This window comes from Suricata suricatta, chromosome 14, assembly GCF_006229205.1.
Source record: "Suricata suricatta isolate VVHF042 chromosome 14, meerkat_22Aug2017_6uvM2_HiC, whole genome shotgun sequence".
Classification (NCBI taxonomy): Eukaryota; Metazoa; Chordata; class Mammalia; order Carnivora; family Herpestidae; genus Suricata; species Suricata suricatta.
Window position 1 is genome coordinate 82,176,075 of NC_043713.1, and position 16,365 is coordinate 82,192,439.

At 43.0% G+C, this 16,365-nt stretch overlaps 1 protein-coding gene and 1 non-coding gene across 2 annotated transcripts in view; one reads left to right on the top strand and one right to left on the bottom strand.

The window, feature by feature from the left end:
* Positions 1-11,366, bottom strand: part of ANAPC5 (anaphase promoting complex subunit 5) — a 40,794-nt gene extending 29,428 nt beyond the window's left edge. The window contains exons 1-4 of the mRNA XM_029922480.1: positions 11,160-11,366; positions 7,528-7,607; positions 6,568-6,677; positions 5,514-5,706 (exon numbers count right to left, since the gene is read on the bottom strand). Of these exons, the coding sequence (XP_029778340.1) occupies positions 5,514-5,706; positions 6,568-6,677; positions 7,528-7,607; positions 11,160-11,366 (590 nt within the window). The remainder of the gene's footprint in view (positions 1-5,513; positions 5,707-6,567; positions 6,678-7,527; positions 7,608-11,159) is intronic.
* TRNAK-CUU lies at positions 4,413-4,485 on the top strand. Its single transcript has one exon. It is a non-coding gene; the product is annotated as a tRNA-Lys (tRNA).
* Positions 11,367-16,365: the final 4,999 nt, after the last annotated feature.

Below are 16,365 nucleotides of genomic sequence, written 5' to 3' on the forward strand. Positions count from 1 at the left end.
CGGTCCCATCGCCTTTAACGTCTACAAGGCTCGGGGCACCTGACTGCCTCAGTCAATAAAGCCTGCAAGTCTTGATCTTGGAGTTGTTTGGGTTTTTTTTTTTTTTTTAATATTTATTTGTGAGAGAGAGAGAGAGAGAGAGAGAGAGAGAGAGTGTGTGTGTGTGTGTGTGTGTGAGAGAGAGAGAGAGAGAGAGAGAGAGAGAGAGAGAGAGAGGGGGGGGGGGGGAAGGTGCAGAGAGAGAGGGAGACACAGAATCTGAAGCAGGCTCCAGGCTCTGAGCTGTCAGCACAGAGCCCAATAGGGCTCAAACCCACAAACTGAGATTATGACCCGAGCCAAAGTCGGATGCTCAACTGACTGAGCCACCCAGGTGCCTTTTGATCTTGGGAGTTTTAAGTTTGAGCCCCATGAGGGAGGTAGAAATTACTTAAAAACAAAATCTTAAAGTCCACGATGCTCACGGTTACTAAATGCTTTATTTAAATCCTTCCCCTGCTCTGAAAATTGGGGGTAGCTTATGAGGAAGGACACAGGAGCAATAAAGTGAATAGAAAAAATAAGAAACATGCAAACTTATTCTATAAGCAAGGGAAATACAGATCCCATAAATGAAGACCAAATTTGCTTCTGGCCTCCATGGTGGCAATCGTGGCTGACATGAACCACCTTGGGAAGAGCAAGTAAAAAGCCCGTGGCCCAAACCATCCTTTACTGACACCTCCTTGGTTTCCTTAAGACCTCACAAATATAAGCAGAAAAAAAGTAACTCTTAAGAAGCCAGGGAAGTATTTAATCTAGGAAAAAAGCTACCCACTTAGGAGAAAAGTTCAGGTATACCTTGCTTATAAATTCAGTTATTAGCTGAGACAGAATTTTAGATTTGCTAGTCTATAAATTGAGGGCACTTAAGCTAGGTTCATGGATGGGCTCTAAGAAGTCCATGAATCTTGTACAATTGCACTCAAAAGCTGACAAAAATGTGCATTTAAAAAATGTTTACTTATTTATTTTGAGAGATAGAATCCCAAGCAAGGTGTCTTGATCTCATGAACTGAACTGTGAGATCATGACCTGAGCCAAAATCAAGAGGCAGATACTTAACCAACTGAGCCACCCAGGTGCCCCTGTAAAGATGTGCATTTTTTCCTTGGTTTATTTATTTTGAGAGAGACAGAGACAGCATGCACAGGGAGCAGTAGAAAGAGAGGGGGACAGACGATCTGAAGCAGGCTCTGTGCTGACAGCAGAGAGCCCAATGCGGAGTTTGAACTCATGAACCATGAGATCATGACCTGAGCCAAAGTCGAATGCTTAACTGACTGCGCTGCCCAGGTGCCCCTGTGACTGGATTTTTATAAATGATAAACACCTGTTGAGTGAAAATTTATTCCCTCCCTTCTAAATTAACAGTCGGGTTCCTCTTTCCAAACAGGAGTAATTTCACTGTAGGACAGGCGATTTACAAGCTATACAATATTTCTTTCCCCTTTCTAACTTTATACAAATTTCTGGGACAAGAAAAATAACTTTCCTGAAGAAAAGAGGCCTGAAAACATTCCAATAACTGGGGGGGAAAAAAAAAGGAAAGGGCTAAATCAAGAAGCTTTTCATAATGCAATAAAACATTAGAAAATTTCACCAGAAAATAAAATTTTCCTCTTTATTTATTTTTTTTAATGTTTTATTTATTTTTGATACAGAGAGAGACAGAGCATGAGAGGGGGAGAGGCAGAGAGAGAAGGAGACACAGAACCAGAAGCAGGCTCCAGACTCTGAGCTAGCTGTCAGCAGAGCCTGACGCTGGGCTCGAACCCACGAACGTGAAATCTGACCTGAGCCGAAGCCGGAGACTTAATCGACTGAGCCACCCAGGCACCCCAAAAATTTTCCTCTTTAAAAGAGCCAAGAAATGAATATAAATTATTCTTTTCTTTTTAATGTAAATATATTCTAGGGGCACCTGGCTGGCTCAGTCAGGAGAGCATGTGACTCTTGATCTCAGGGTCAGGAGTTCAAGGCCCACATTGGGTATAGATATTACTTTAAAAAAACCTATTATAATACTTAATGAGAATATTTTAATAATATATCTCTTAATTTCAGTGGCAAAATTCAGTTTACTATGTGTATGCTATTTTCTGAAACTATACACCTTTTTTTTGATCCAGAAATGTCATTTACTGACAAATTATGAAAATTTACATTGGTGTACATTTTTTTACCATTTCAGAGCGCTCTGTATGTTGTACATTTTAAGTGAAATAACATCCAGTTTCATCTTTGAAGATATAAAATTGCAGTACGTACACAATTTGATTCTCCATTCTTACTGTTTCAGATTGTTCACCCTGCTTCTTTAAGTTGTTTTTTTTTAAGAGAGAGAAAGTGCTAGTGGGGGAGAGGGGCAGAAGGAGAGAGAGGACTCTTAAACAGGCTCCACGCTCAGCCCAGAGCCCAACACGGGGCTCAAGCCCAGGATCCTGGGATCATGACCTGAGCCAAAATCAAGAGTTGGCGCACTCAAGTGACTGAGCCGCCCAGGCGCTGCCCAAAATTTTGTATATGTTATAATTCCCTATATACTTTATTTCCTTTTATTTTTCACACAGTGTTGTATTAGTTTCTGGTGTACAACAGTGATTTGACATGAAATGATACACCTTCACACACAGTGATACACTGAGTCACACACAAATGAATTCTTAGAACAGGATAAAAACAAAAGATGCAGCTAGACCTAATTTAATGAGGTTAATTTAGGAGAAAGCCAAGGCAAAATGAGTCTGAATTTTAACTTTTCGCAAGAAGTGACATTCTGCTACTTAAAGCATATAAAGTAGTCAGAACAAAGACTACGGGGCAGCCCCGATGTACCCCTTCGGGGGTCTCAGCTAAAAGAGAAACAAGAGCATAAGAATAACCAGTGTTAGTTGAACATGTACTACACGCCAGGCACAGTTCTGAACACTTACGCGGACTTGACATTTAACTGTCACAACCAGCCTCTGAGGAAGGAATCAGATCCCCCCTTTGCAGATGAGGACACGGAAGCACAGAGAGGGTAAGTAACTGGACCAGAGTCTCACAGGGAATAAGGGGAGGAGCTAGAATTCAAATCCAGCAGTCAGATGTCAGAACCAGACTCAACCCCACAGTTTCCTGCCTCTCCACTAGAAGAGAGGCATTTGTAAGCAACTCTAAGTAAGGGAGGTTTGGAAGTACTTAAAGTTACTAACATCCCTGGAGCCCAGAGCCCAGAGCCCAAGCACGTGCTAAGCAAATCACATAACCATACAAAGACCACTCACAGGGACCCCCCCCTTACACACACAAGGCAGTTAGCCAGCCCGCTTAGGGCAGGTGAGGCTTACTGCAGTCAGAGCGGAGCACATGCAGTGTATGATCTGTCAGGTGTCAGTCTTCCACACCGTGGGCTCCCTGAGATCAGGGAGTATGGAATATATACATGTATACACACACGTGTGTTTTTCCCTCCAAGTAGTAGTGGTTTATTTGGGAGGTGATCCCAGGTAATGGGGTGAAGGGGAAGCAGGGCAGCAAAGTGAGGGAAAGCAATAAAAAGTGTGTCATGGGACCACTCACCAGTGTGAGTGACAGACTGCCTGCATTAAATTTCTGCACTCATTCATCCAGCACATACCCACAGGCACATACTATGAGTCACGTGCTACACGGAGCACCGGCAAAAGTGCAATGAAGCAGGGGCACCTGGGTGGCTCAGTCGGTTAAGCCTCTGATGTCGGTTCAGGTCATGATCTCACGGTTTGTAGGTTCGGGCTCTGTGCTGACAGCTAGCTCAGAGCCTGGAGCCTGTCTTTGGATTCTGTGTCTCCCTCTCTCTCTGACCCTCCCCTGCTCACACTGTCTCTCTCTCTCAAAAACAAAAATAAAACATTAAAGAAAAAAAATTTTTTAATGCAATGAAGCAAGAGAGAGAAGGGTCTTAGATCTGGAGGGATGCCACGGCAGAAGAAACAGATACAAACAAGTAAGCACATAAATGTAACAAGTTACTCAGTGAGGAGCCCTATGAAGGAACTAAAGCGGCCAAAAATACTTGAGATGGAGGCTACTTCAGCTGTGTGGTCAGCGAAGGCCTGTGTGAGGACACTGGAGCTGAACTCGGAAGAAGTCAGGGTGGATGTTCATGAAGCCGCAAGCAAGCCCGAGCAGGTGGACTCCTGAGAGTGAAGGGGAGAGTGGGCAGCCAGAAGCGGGGAGAACGACAGGCCAGATCACACAGGCACTGAGGCCGCGAGAAGCGTGGATTCTCATCTAAATGTCAAGGACAGTGGCTGAGTGTCTGGGGCAGAAGGGGGCCACGGAGTGATTTACGTTCACGAAGATTCCCTCAGATGCTGCATGAAAAGTAGATCACAGGGAGGCGTGCCTGGCTGGCTCAGTTGGTAGAGTGTGAGACTCTTAATCTCAGGGTTGTGAGTTCGAGCCCCATGTTGAGTGGAGTGATTACTTACAAATAAATAAATAAATAAGAAAAAAGAAGAAAAACAGGCAGTGAGACGAGTGGAGTCAAGGAGGCCAGTGACGAGGCTACAGAAGTCATCCTCTAAGGAAATGCAGTGCTTGGGCTGCAGGTGATGGAGACAAATGAACTAAGTCCAAACTATCATGGGGCATCTGGGTGGCTCAGTTGGTTAAGCGTCAGACTCCTGATTTCAGCTCAGGTCATGATCTCACAGTTCAGGAGTTTGAGCCCCAAGTCTATCTGTCTATCTGTCTCTCTCTCTCAAACTATACCAAAAAAAAAAAAAAGCTACTGTGGAGGAACAAGGGACTGGCCTGCTGAAGCACTGGCCATCAGGGTGACAAAGAGGAAGGAACCAAGGACATTCCAAGGTTTTGAACTTGAACAACTAGGGGAGCAGTGGCCCCTCCTCCCCCGTGCTTCAACTTCCGGATGCACTCGGTACATGTTCACTGAACATCACCAGCTCACGCTGGGTGCTGGCCGGGAACATATCAGCAGGGGTCCTAGCAGGAAACAAATGGCACGTGCAGATGGGGAAATTTGAGAAGAGTTTAAAAGAGGACCACTTACAAAACCAGGGACAGGAGACAGAGGAAGCCATCAGGGGCAAGACAGTCCCCAGGACAGGTGACAGTGGGGCACCTTACACCCCAGGCCTGGGACATCCTCCTACTTCCCCGACCCCAGAAGAATGCAGAGAGGACCACCTGAGACAAGTGTGACCCGACAGCCAGTCCACCACGACCCTGAAGTAAGGGAGCCAGTGGACCAACACCCCGACCTCGCTCTCCTCACTCTGGATTCCCCACCCGAGCCCCCCAATCTGAGGTCAGAGGGCAAGGAGCCCACTTGCTGCTTGCCCACATGGGTCCACTTCCTGGATCTGCAGCGGCACAACAACGGCAGCCCACCCACGAACTCGGAACGAATGAGGATCTACTAAGCCTGAAATTATGCTATTTCACAGGAGAGGGATTCCTATCTGAAAAACCCGAATTACCTTATAGACACATCAAGTTCTTCTTTTTCCATTTTTCTTTCACCCTCCTCTCTGCTGGTCAGTTCCATGTCAGCATCCTCCACTGACTTTTTCTCGCCATTTTGGAAGTACTGCTGAAGGGCGGTGTACAGTTTAAACACCTGACTGAAGGAAAGCTTACTGTAGGCCAGGATCATATGGCGCAGAAATAAACCTAGAAAATAAGATGTACGCAGGCCAAGGCATTAATTGAAATCGAAGTTACAAAGAATTTATACTACTTGCTGCAATCTTCCTTCAAAAGAATCAAAAACAGACCTTTGCACTTTCTATTCCCTCCACCTAGAATGTTTTTCCTCATCTTTTACAAAACTGGTTTCCTCTTCTTATGTGGTGCTCAGTCCCCAACCCATCCCCACCCCCGCACGCCATCATCTTTATGCATCCAGTATGGTTTTTCATGGCTACTGGAACTATTTGAATTATCTTATTTATTGGTTTACTTTTCACCATCTGGCCCACCCAACCAGTACGTGATCTCCATAAGGGGAATGTCTCCGTCTGTCTGGTAAGTCCAGAGCCTGGTCCACAGGCGATCAATATGATAGCTGATGTTGAAGAACATAAAAACTACCATGCAAAAAAGCCAAAGAGATGCAGCATGGATATAAAGCTAATAGAAAAGCAAAAAGAAACTTCACATATGCCCTCATCGTATAAACCATAGCAATAACAAATTCTTACTTAACTCTTTTCATAAAAGTTTAGTTGGTGACCTTGACTTAGAGTTGTACAATGCAGACCAGGAGTCCAGAGAACCGGGAGAGCCTCGAACCCCTAAAAGCCCGCAGGACCAGGCTAATAGCTGGACGACTACAGACAAAAGAGAAGACGCTTTTCCACAAGACAACTATTTAAACATAGAACAAAACGGCAAGGCAGCGAGTACAAACTAAAACATGTCCACGAGCCCCACTGTGTTTGTTCAGATAGAGCAGAGTGATGAATGATGTGATTTAGAAAGCTGCTCACTTCAATGAAAACATTCTCTTCTCTCCTTAGAAAAGCTTCATACCTACTACACTCGTTTTGTGAACCTCTGGTTCAGTCCCAGAGAAAGAATCCGAAAGGTCATCAAAAAATTGTTCCATATCCTTCAGTTCACCTTCAGCCATGAGTTTGATTCTGAATGAGAAAATTGAGGTGCGTATTTTAGGAAGGCCCTTTAAACATCTTCCCATGTTTCATATCCCGCAATTAACTCCAATACATCTATTTTAAAAGCAATTCAGAGAGTCATAGAAAATGGTGGCACATAAAACAAACTTGATAATCCAAACCGTCACTCGCATTATTCTGAAAAGTATCACCATTTTCATCATCATAAAACCTGTCAAAGTAATATATCAGCTAGCAAATTAGAATTCCCTGCCACAACTAAAGAGAACAAGGTAGATCCATATAGAAAAATAAATTTTGAAACAATAGGTTTAATGTTAGCAACCATTTAAAAAAAAAGAGTAGGGGTCTGGGCAGCTCAGTCAGTTAAGGATCCAACTCCAGGTTTCATAGCTCAGGTCATGATCTCATGATTCATGGGTTCGAGCACTGCAGCTGGCTCTGCACTGACGGTGTGGAGCCTGCTTGGGATTTTCTCTCTCTGCACTCTCTCTCTCTCAAAATAAATAAGTAAACTGGGAAAAAAGTAGGAGTGCCTGGGTGGCTCAGTAGGTTGAGCATCTGACTTCAGCTCAGGTCATGATCTCACGGTTCGTGAGTTCGAGCCTCACATCATGCTTGTTGCTGTCAGTGCAGAGTCCACTTCAGATCCTCTGCCCCCTTCTCTCTCTGCCCCTTCCCCACTTGCACTCTCTCAAAAATAAATTAAAACATTTTTTAAAAAGTACTTAGGAAAACAGTTTTTGTTTACTGAGAGTAACAAAGATATGTTTTCAGAGAATTCATTACCATGTGCTTCTCTAATTTTCATCTACATAAACATATTTTCATATATACAGAAGAAAAGGAAGCTTACCTGATCTGTACTGAATTTGCCAGCTGGGGACAAGATTCTTCAATTAACTTGTATAGTTTAGACAGTGTAATATCTGGACCCTGGGTAGAGCAGATAGAGAGGTATGGATAAATTTTAAGGAGCTCAAAATGATAAACAGCTGTAACAATTATTCCAAACGTGAAATCTCAAGTCAGGAAGAAGAAAAAAAAACTAAGGCACTAAAGCAATACTTTACATTTGCATAGCATTTTTGCTTAATTTGCAGAATGGTTTAAAATGGAAACAAAAACAGACTCTATAGTCTGAAGACCTGCTATTCCTTTCTTCTTAATTTTGTAATCATGGCAAAGCCATAGCCTCCCTGAGCCCTAGTTTCCTTGATCAGTAAAATGGAGATAAAAATAACCATCTCCCTTGTTTGTGACAAAGAAAGAGTAAAGAAAAGGCAAAGTGCTTTGTAAAGTGGAAGACATTTTCACAAACATAATCTCACTTGGTCCTTCTCCAAACCTCATTAGGTAGGCAGACATAGTATGTGCCCAAGTCCATGAAAGGTACCAGGAGAGACAAGGAGTACACAACCTGGGCTGTCAAGGAGACTACAATCTAGGAGTGCTTGGCTGGCTCCGTTGGTGGAACGCGTGACTCTTGATATCAGAGTTGTGAGTTCAAGCCCCACCTTAGGTGTAGAGATTACAAAAATATAAAATCTTAAAAAAGAAGACGACGACTATAATCTAATTGAGGTTAAAATTAAACACTGGTGGGGCGCCTGGGTGGCTCAGTCAGTTAAGCGTCCGGCTTTGGCTCAGGTCATGATCTCACAGTTTGTGGGTTCGAGCCCCATGCCAGGCTCTGTGCTGACAGCTAGCTCAGAGCCTGGAGCCTGCTTCGGATTCTGTATCTCCCTCTCTCTGACCCTCCTCTGCTCACGCTGTCTGTCTCTCAAAAATAAATGAAAAACATTAAAATTTTTTAATTAAAAAAAATGCTAAACACTGGGGGCGCCTAGCTGGTTCATTTAGTTTGGTGTCCAACTCTTGATTTTGGCTCAGATCATGATCTCACAGTTGTAAGATCAAGCCCCTCATCATTGGACTCTGTGCTGACTGCTTGGAGCCTGCCTGGGATTCTCTCTCTCCTTCTCTCTTTGCCCTTCCCCCGCTCTCTGTCTCTCTCTCAAAATAAATAAATAAACTTAAAAATAAACTAAACACTGGATCTTTTTTGGAGAGTAAGTTGATAGTATGTATGCTAATATTAAATGTGGATAACCCAGCAATTCCACTTTTAGGGAAGATACATTCAGCATACATTGCTTGAAATGAAGAAAAACTGAAAAGCACTGTAAGTCCATTAAGAGTTAATCTATAATTTATAATAAATTATAAATATATTTAAATATTAACTTCTGTTTCTTATTGTGAAATACACTGCTGCTGTTTAAAAAAAAAAAGAAAAAAAGAATGGGGTAACTCTTCAAATTTGCTGATTTTGGGGTGCCTGGGTGGCTCAGTTGGTTAAGCATCCAACTTCAGCTCAGATCGTGATCTCACAGTTTGTGGATTCAAGCCTGGCATCTGGCTCTGTGCTGACAGCTCAGAGCCTGGAGCCTAATTGGGATTCTGGGTCTCCCTCTCTCGCTGCTCCTCCCCTGCTTGCACTGTGAGTCTCTCTCTCAAAAATAAATAAACGTTCAAAAAATTTTTTTAATTCCCTGATATGGAAAGATCTCCAAGACTGGTTAAGTAAAAGGAACAAGCTGTATTAGTTGCATTTATGTAACAAACTTTTTAAAAATTTAAGCAGAATTAAAAGGAGACACATATATGTATATATATACTTAAAACCATATGCCTCTATCTATCCATATACAGGCATTTAGCAAAAGGTCTAGAAAGATCCATTCTGGCCTGTGGCTGAATGAACAAACATTAACAGAGATCGTTTTCGAGAGGGAAAAGGATTGGAGAACATGCAAAACCATACATAACCTTTCACTCCATCAATGTGAGGATCAGCTGAAGTTTTTACAGTGAATCTTTGTGCACTAGCTAAGTAGTTAAAAATTAACAAATTTGGGGGCATCTGGGTGGCAACAGCCCCTTGATTTCAGCTCAGGTCATGATCTCACAGTTTCTTGGGTTTGAGCCACACATTGGGCTCTGCGTTGACAGTGCACAGAGCCTGCTTAGGATTCTCCTTCTCCCTCTCTCTCCCCCTCCCCTGCTCTTATTCTCTCTCGCTTAAAATAAATAAAGTTTAAAAAATAATGAATTTTTAAAAATTAGCTGTTTAAAGTCAAACATTAAGCAAAGGAATGGGGAGTCTGGTTGGAATGTTACTAGACCATATAGTATTCGGCCAAAGAACCACCAAAGAGAATCTAGGGACAAAAAAGAAAAAAACAGCATGAGCCAAGGCAGAAAGATGGGTGAGTTAAAACACAAGTACTGCTTTGTTTCTTTTCTCTATTACCAAATCTTTTAGTATTATAACTTTTATTTCAATAGTGGGAGAAATACACTCCTAATAATAGTAATGTGGCTAGGAGTGGGAGCCACAAGAAGTAGAGACCCCATTCCTTTTATTCAACCAGCTGGGCAAGCCACTTACTTAATCTCTGTGTCTTCAGTACCCGTCTCTCCTCCAACTAATATAGGTGAGAGATTGTAAAAAGTCCTTGATCAAGTAATTGATAATGCGGGGGCCCAGGACCCTAGATCTTTGTTTCTGCCACGACAGCTCAATACACAGCTAACTGGTCATCCTTCAGCACCAGCTTAACATCCACCTCCTCTAAGACCCCATTCGCCTGAGTTCACACATCTGCCACAGGAGGGATTTCACTTTCTCCACACTTTTACTTAGGGGCTCTACTCAGCTGTGGGGATACGAGAGTAAACAAAAGTAGGATAAAACACTGCCCTCATCGAAGTTAGTCTAGTAACAGAGAAACATTAGTCATAAAAATCACACAAATAAAAGAAAAAAAAACCCCACAAGATATAAAAGAAGGCAACGCTCTATGAGATACATTGAAATAAAAATAGCTAACACTTCCCTGAGCATTTACTAGATACCACAAACCATGTGCTTTCCATGGATCTTCTAATACAGCCATCCGCAAACATAGTTTCTATTATTGTCCTCCTTTAACAGAGAGACCCCAAAGACCCACCGGAGATTATGGAATTTGCCAGAACTATAACCGAGTCTGCGACATGAATTAAAAGATGTGAAGTGCTTAGCAAACAGAAAGTGTTCAATGTTAGTTACAAGTCATTATTGCTACTTATTGTGGTCCTCTAGGAGACTGGAGGATTCATCTGTCTCCAACGCTCAGGACTACGTGTAGCCTTCTTTCAACAGAAGACGGAGGATGTGAATACATAACTCTTCCCCTAGTTACTCAGCTAATAAATGCTGGAGCCAAACATGAACCGGGAAAAAAAATGCACGTAAAGCCCATGGTAAGCACTCATTGTTAGCAGGTGGTATTAACGCCTTTATTTATTATTGTTTCGGTCCTCCAGGCCTGAAAGTTTCTGATGTACACTCGCGCCGCCAGGCCCAGGGAGGTGTTCCGCACAGAGCGGGTGTTCATAAAACGTTTGCTGAATGAGCGGGAGCCGGTGGGGGCCGCTCACCTGCAACAGCGGCAGGAGCAGCTGGTTGAGCCTCCGCCGCTCCATGAGGCTGACGGCGCCCTCGCCCGTGCGGCCCATCTCGTTCAGCAGCACCAGTACTGCGATCTTATACGGAGTCACCCAGTCCTTGATGCCGAACACGTTGGCGTGCACTACCCCATTGGTCATCATGGGGTTGAAGTAGAGGCTCTCGTGGACGCTGGCCATGGCGCCCCGGGACTAAGCCCAGGAGCCCGGCCGACAGCCGGATTCCCGCTTGAAACACACCACAGCCCGCCCGAGGCCTCAGTTCGTCCGCGCGGCAGCCATGGATACGGGCATTCTCGCCGTCAGCCAATCAGAGAAACCAGACCGCAGCACATGGGACGACTACAGCCAATCAGAATGCCCAGAGGTGCTGCGCAGGGAGGGGCAAAGGTGGTGTACTTAAAGACTGCGTCCCTACAGAAACTCGTGTTGAAAGGAGCAGGTTCCGGGGTGACTTGGGATGGGCCGGTGAAAAGGAGGTGACACTTGAGAACCGGAGCTGAACAGGTTGTGGTGAGGCGACTGACCATTTGCTTAATTTGAAAACAGTTAAAATTGAATTTTGAGACGAAGCAACAAAATTACATTTGTACCTTTAAAATTTGTACTTGTTCCATTATGTTAATTTCTAAGCTCAAAATTGAGAGTTTCATTTAACTCTTTTAAGACGTGATGAAACAGTTTTTCTCAGTATTTCACAAATGTTATTTGGAGACAGCCAAGTCAGGTTGCAAGTGGCCTTGCATCCTTACATGAAATGGGAGGTAATAACACTTTAATTTCGTGAGTCTCTGTTTCCTATCTAATAAAGTACAAGTTCCGTAGTCTGGCATTCGTAGCCCTCCAAAATCAACACCTAAACAATATTTTCAACCCGACTTTTTACAATTCCCCTTCCATTCATCTATAGCTCTCCAAAGACACTTCTCTATAGCCTGAATTATTAGTAATGGTTTGCCTATGTAGTAGTCTCTATGACCCTTGAAAGAAAAACCATGTCTATTCAGCTTTGGCTATATACATGCACTGTGCCTAGTAGTGCCTTGTGTTTGTTTGTTTTTTAAGGTTTATTTATTTATTTTGAGAGAGAAGGAGAGAGAGAATCCTAAGTAGACTTCAAGCTCAGGGTGGAGCTGGATGCCGGGCTCAGTCTCAGAACTGTGAGATCATGACCTGAGCCAAAATCAAGAATCCCAGGACTTAATTCACTGAGCCACCAGGCATCACCTAGGGCCTTGTTTTTGTTGTCTCAATCGCTATTTTGTTGGATAAGTAATGAATGAATATGTGGTCTTAGTTCACAAACTAAAAGAAAAGAAGGCAGGTATATACAGACTAAATAACTGTGCCAGAAAAGAAGTTATCAATAGCTTGGAATACAAGACTTTCATGGCCATATCTTGACATTTTAGGCATACAATTACGTATATTTTGGGGAGATGACTCTGCTTTTCACCACATACAATACCTATGTAACCGTGTCTTATTCGTAAAAGGGGAAACTGACTTTTTGCAGGAAATTTAATACGTAAATAACTTGCTTCAGTTTATTTTTGTAAAACGCTCCTGCCCCCCCTTTTTTAAATGAAAATGCACGCTTAACATTTCACAGCTCTCTCAGAATCTTTTTTCGTAGTGGGTATAGCATAGAATAAAGGTTGGCGAAGGACATTTGTCAAACTTATATTCAACCTTAAAATCCTGAATAGAAACACATTACTGAATGTAAAGAAGAAAGTCAGTGTTCGAAAATCCTAAATAACAGTTTTACTCTAAATTGATAAGACTTTCGAGTCATTCGTTTATTTATTCACAAATAGATGCTAAGCTCCTACTATATTCAAGGCTGTTCTAGATGCTGGAGATAAAGTGGTGAACTTCTAGACTAAAAGTTGCAAACTGGTAGCCTCTGAACCAAATGTGCCCATCAGCTGTATTTTATTTGCAGTGCGTCGTGTTTGCCAACACTTAAGTGCCTGGGTGGCTCAGTCATTCAAGCGTCTGATGTCAGGTCAGGTCATGATCTTTCATTTTGTGAATTCAAGCCCCACATCAGGCTCTCTGCCTGCTCAGATCCCACTTCAAATCCTCTGTCTCCCTCTCTCTGCCCCTCCCCTGCCCTCTCTCTGCCTCTCAAAAATAAATATTTTTTAAAAATTAAGAAATTTCAACCCTCTGAAAAAGTCTATATTTCCAGCTTCACTTGAAAAATTAGAATATTTGACAAAATGATTTATTCCTGTGGGGTAATAATTAACTGGCTATAAGCAGCAAGAGTCACCTTTATTCAGGGCGTGTTGTCCCCAAATCACAATAGTTCTGGCCATTCATTACTGTCTCTTAAAAAGCAGCTCCTGTCACCCATTTACCCTACTTTACCCATTGATGCAGCTTCATCTGCGGACACTTGGGTTGGAAATTCCTGTTTCCATCTGTATATATTTGATTTTAAGAACATGGTTAAGGGTTGCCTGGGTGGCTCAGTCGGTTAAGCGTCTGACTTCGGCTCAGGTCATGGTCTCCCAGTCTGTGGGTTCCAGCCCCGTGTCAGGCTCTCTGTGCTGACAGCTGCTTCGGATTCTGTGTCTCCCTCTCTCTCTGCCCCTCCCCTGCTCATGCTGTGTCTGTCTCTCTCTCAAAAACAAATAATAAACTTTTTAAAAATTTAAATAATAAATAAACTTAAAAAATAAATAATAAAAAAAGAACATGGTTAAATGTTATCAAAATTCTGAAAACATTTTAATGGTTAGGAATGTACTACACCTCATCTCTTTGGAGGTTATGTAGCCATTTTCATAGCACTTTGTTCAAGCCTTATTACACATCTTGTTGGGTTTTTTTTTTCTTTTTACCAATGAGTTGCATAAGTAACTACCTCTGTTGGACTGTGTGAGTGCCTCAAGGGCAGCAACCGGGTTTTGTTTCTTCAGTCTCTGCAGTGACATAGGCACCTGACGTCTGGTATGTGCTCAGTATTGCCAAGATTCCTTTGAGTCAGCTGTGCCTCAAGTCCTTAAAATTCACTTCACAACTATTTCTGAGGACCTATTATGTGCCAGACATTGTGCTAGGTCCTAGGGATACAGCAGTGAATATAGAAACTAGTCATTTGACCTCCTAGAGAAAAAAAAGTGACATAGGTCACAAATCAAAAATCCCTGATGAATCACCCCGTCTCCGGGAAACTAAGAAGGACATGCTGTTAGAGCGTGGTTGGCCTCCCTTACCATTTTTTTTTTAAGTTTATTTATTTTGAGAGGGAGCATGGGCACACGTGCATGAGTAGGGGAGGGGCAGAGAGAGAGGGAGATAGAGACAGAGAGAGACAGAGGGAGGGAGATTCCCAAGCTATCTGCACAGAGCACTCCAGAGGACTCTAACTCATGAACTGTAAGATTATAACCTGAGCCAAAATCAAGAGTCAGAAACCTAGCCGACTGAGCCACCCAGGCACCCCCAGCCTCCCTGACTTTTCACTATGAAAACTGAATGCTGGGGGCGCCTGGGTGGCTGAGCCCATTGAGTATCTGACTTCAGCTCGGGTCATGATATCACAGTTTGAGGTTTTGAGCCCCATGTTGGGCTTTGGGCTGACAGCACAGAGCCTGCTTTGGATCCTCTGCCTCCTTCTCTCTCTACTGTGCCTGTGTTCTCTTTCTCTCTTTAAAAAAAAAAAAAAATTTTTTTTTGAAAAAAAATTTAAAAATAAGAAAAAATGAAAATTCAATGCTGATCTCCTATACCTTTCACATTTCAAAGCAGCCTTCCAAGTCAATGAAAGAATCAAGGATTTATAACATGTCGTGGACTTTGGTTTATTTTGCGTGTTGAGCATTCTCTTCTCTACTATCATCCCCCAAAAGGTGTGGTCTTTGATTTGAACAACGTTATAGAACATGCCCCTCTGAATATAGAGACGGGCATATGGCCCTGTTAGAGCCCATCAGATCCTTCTCCAGGATTGCTGTGTGGACTGTGGAAAAAGAAGAACGCATTTTCTTTTGGGGATTTAGGTGGGGCTGTCGATGCCATATTCCCTGCTGCCAGGATAAAAGTCACCTGTAGGAAGAAAGAACAAGGCCAGTTTGCAAAGAAACAGAATCAAGCAGAGTTGAGGTGGGTGGGAGGGGAGAAAGAAACAGACAGCTGGGGGCACCTGGGCGGCTCAGTCTGTTGGGTGTCTGACTTCAGCTCAGGTCATGATCTCAAGGTTCATGGCTTCGAGCCCCGCTTCGGGCTCTGTGCTGACAGCTCGGAGCCTGGAGCCTGCTTCGGATTCTGTGTCTCTCTCTCTCTCTGCCCCTTCCCTGCTCACGCTCTCTCTCTTTCTGTCTCTCTCAAAAATAAAATTTAAAAAAAGAAAGAAAAAGACAGCTGTGGTGCATTGACATCTGCTTGTACCTGAAGTTCTTACAGCTCATTCTTTAACTGCATCAGCTTTCCCAGCAGATAATCCCCCAACCACAAAACTTAGCAAATGTTTTGTTCGTTTGCTTTGGGGATTTTGTTTTGTTTGCTTTTCACTTTAACTTGATTGAGGAAGGGTTTTGGCTCTTTCAACCAAAATCATTTTTATTCATATATATTTGAAAATACTAAAAGCAATTTATCCTGTCAGACCTCTTCAGTTCCCTGAAAAACCTTCAGGCTCCATGATTTGTTCCTATATGAGCCTTCATGTCATCTTAGGTGGTGTTCAGTGACTGTCCCCTTTACCTCCCCAGTCACCAAATACTCTCCTGCCAGTCAGAGAAAACATGATTCAAATGTAGGCACGATTGATGAAACAAGAAGAGAGTTGGCCTGGGAATCAGACCCCCCGGGATCTAGCCTTGGCCTTAAAACCAACTAGCTCTGTGATTCAAGAAGCCACTTAGTCTTCCCTGGAACTTGAGCCAGTCACATTGACAATGAAAGGTTTTCAGGGCACCTAGGTGGCTCGGTCAGCTAAGCGTCTGACTCTTGATTTCAGCTCAGTTCATGATTTCATGGTTTGTGAGTTCAAGCCCCACATCGAGTCCCCCTACTCCCCTCTCAACAATAAATAAACATTTAAAAATAAAAACAGACGTTTAGATGGGAAAGGAACCTGCAAGCATCACCACTATCTAATTCCAGAATATTTTTTAAAGTTTATTTATTTATTTTGAGAGAGAGAGAGAGCACAAGCAAGGGA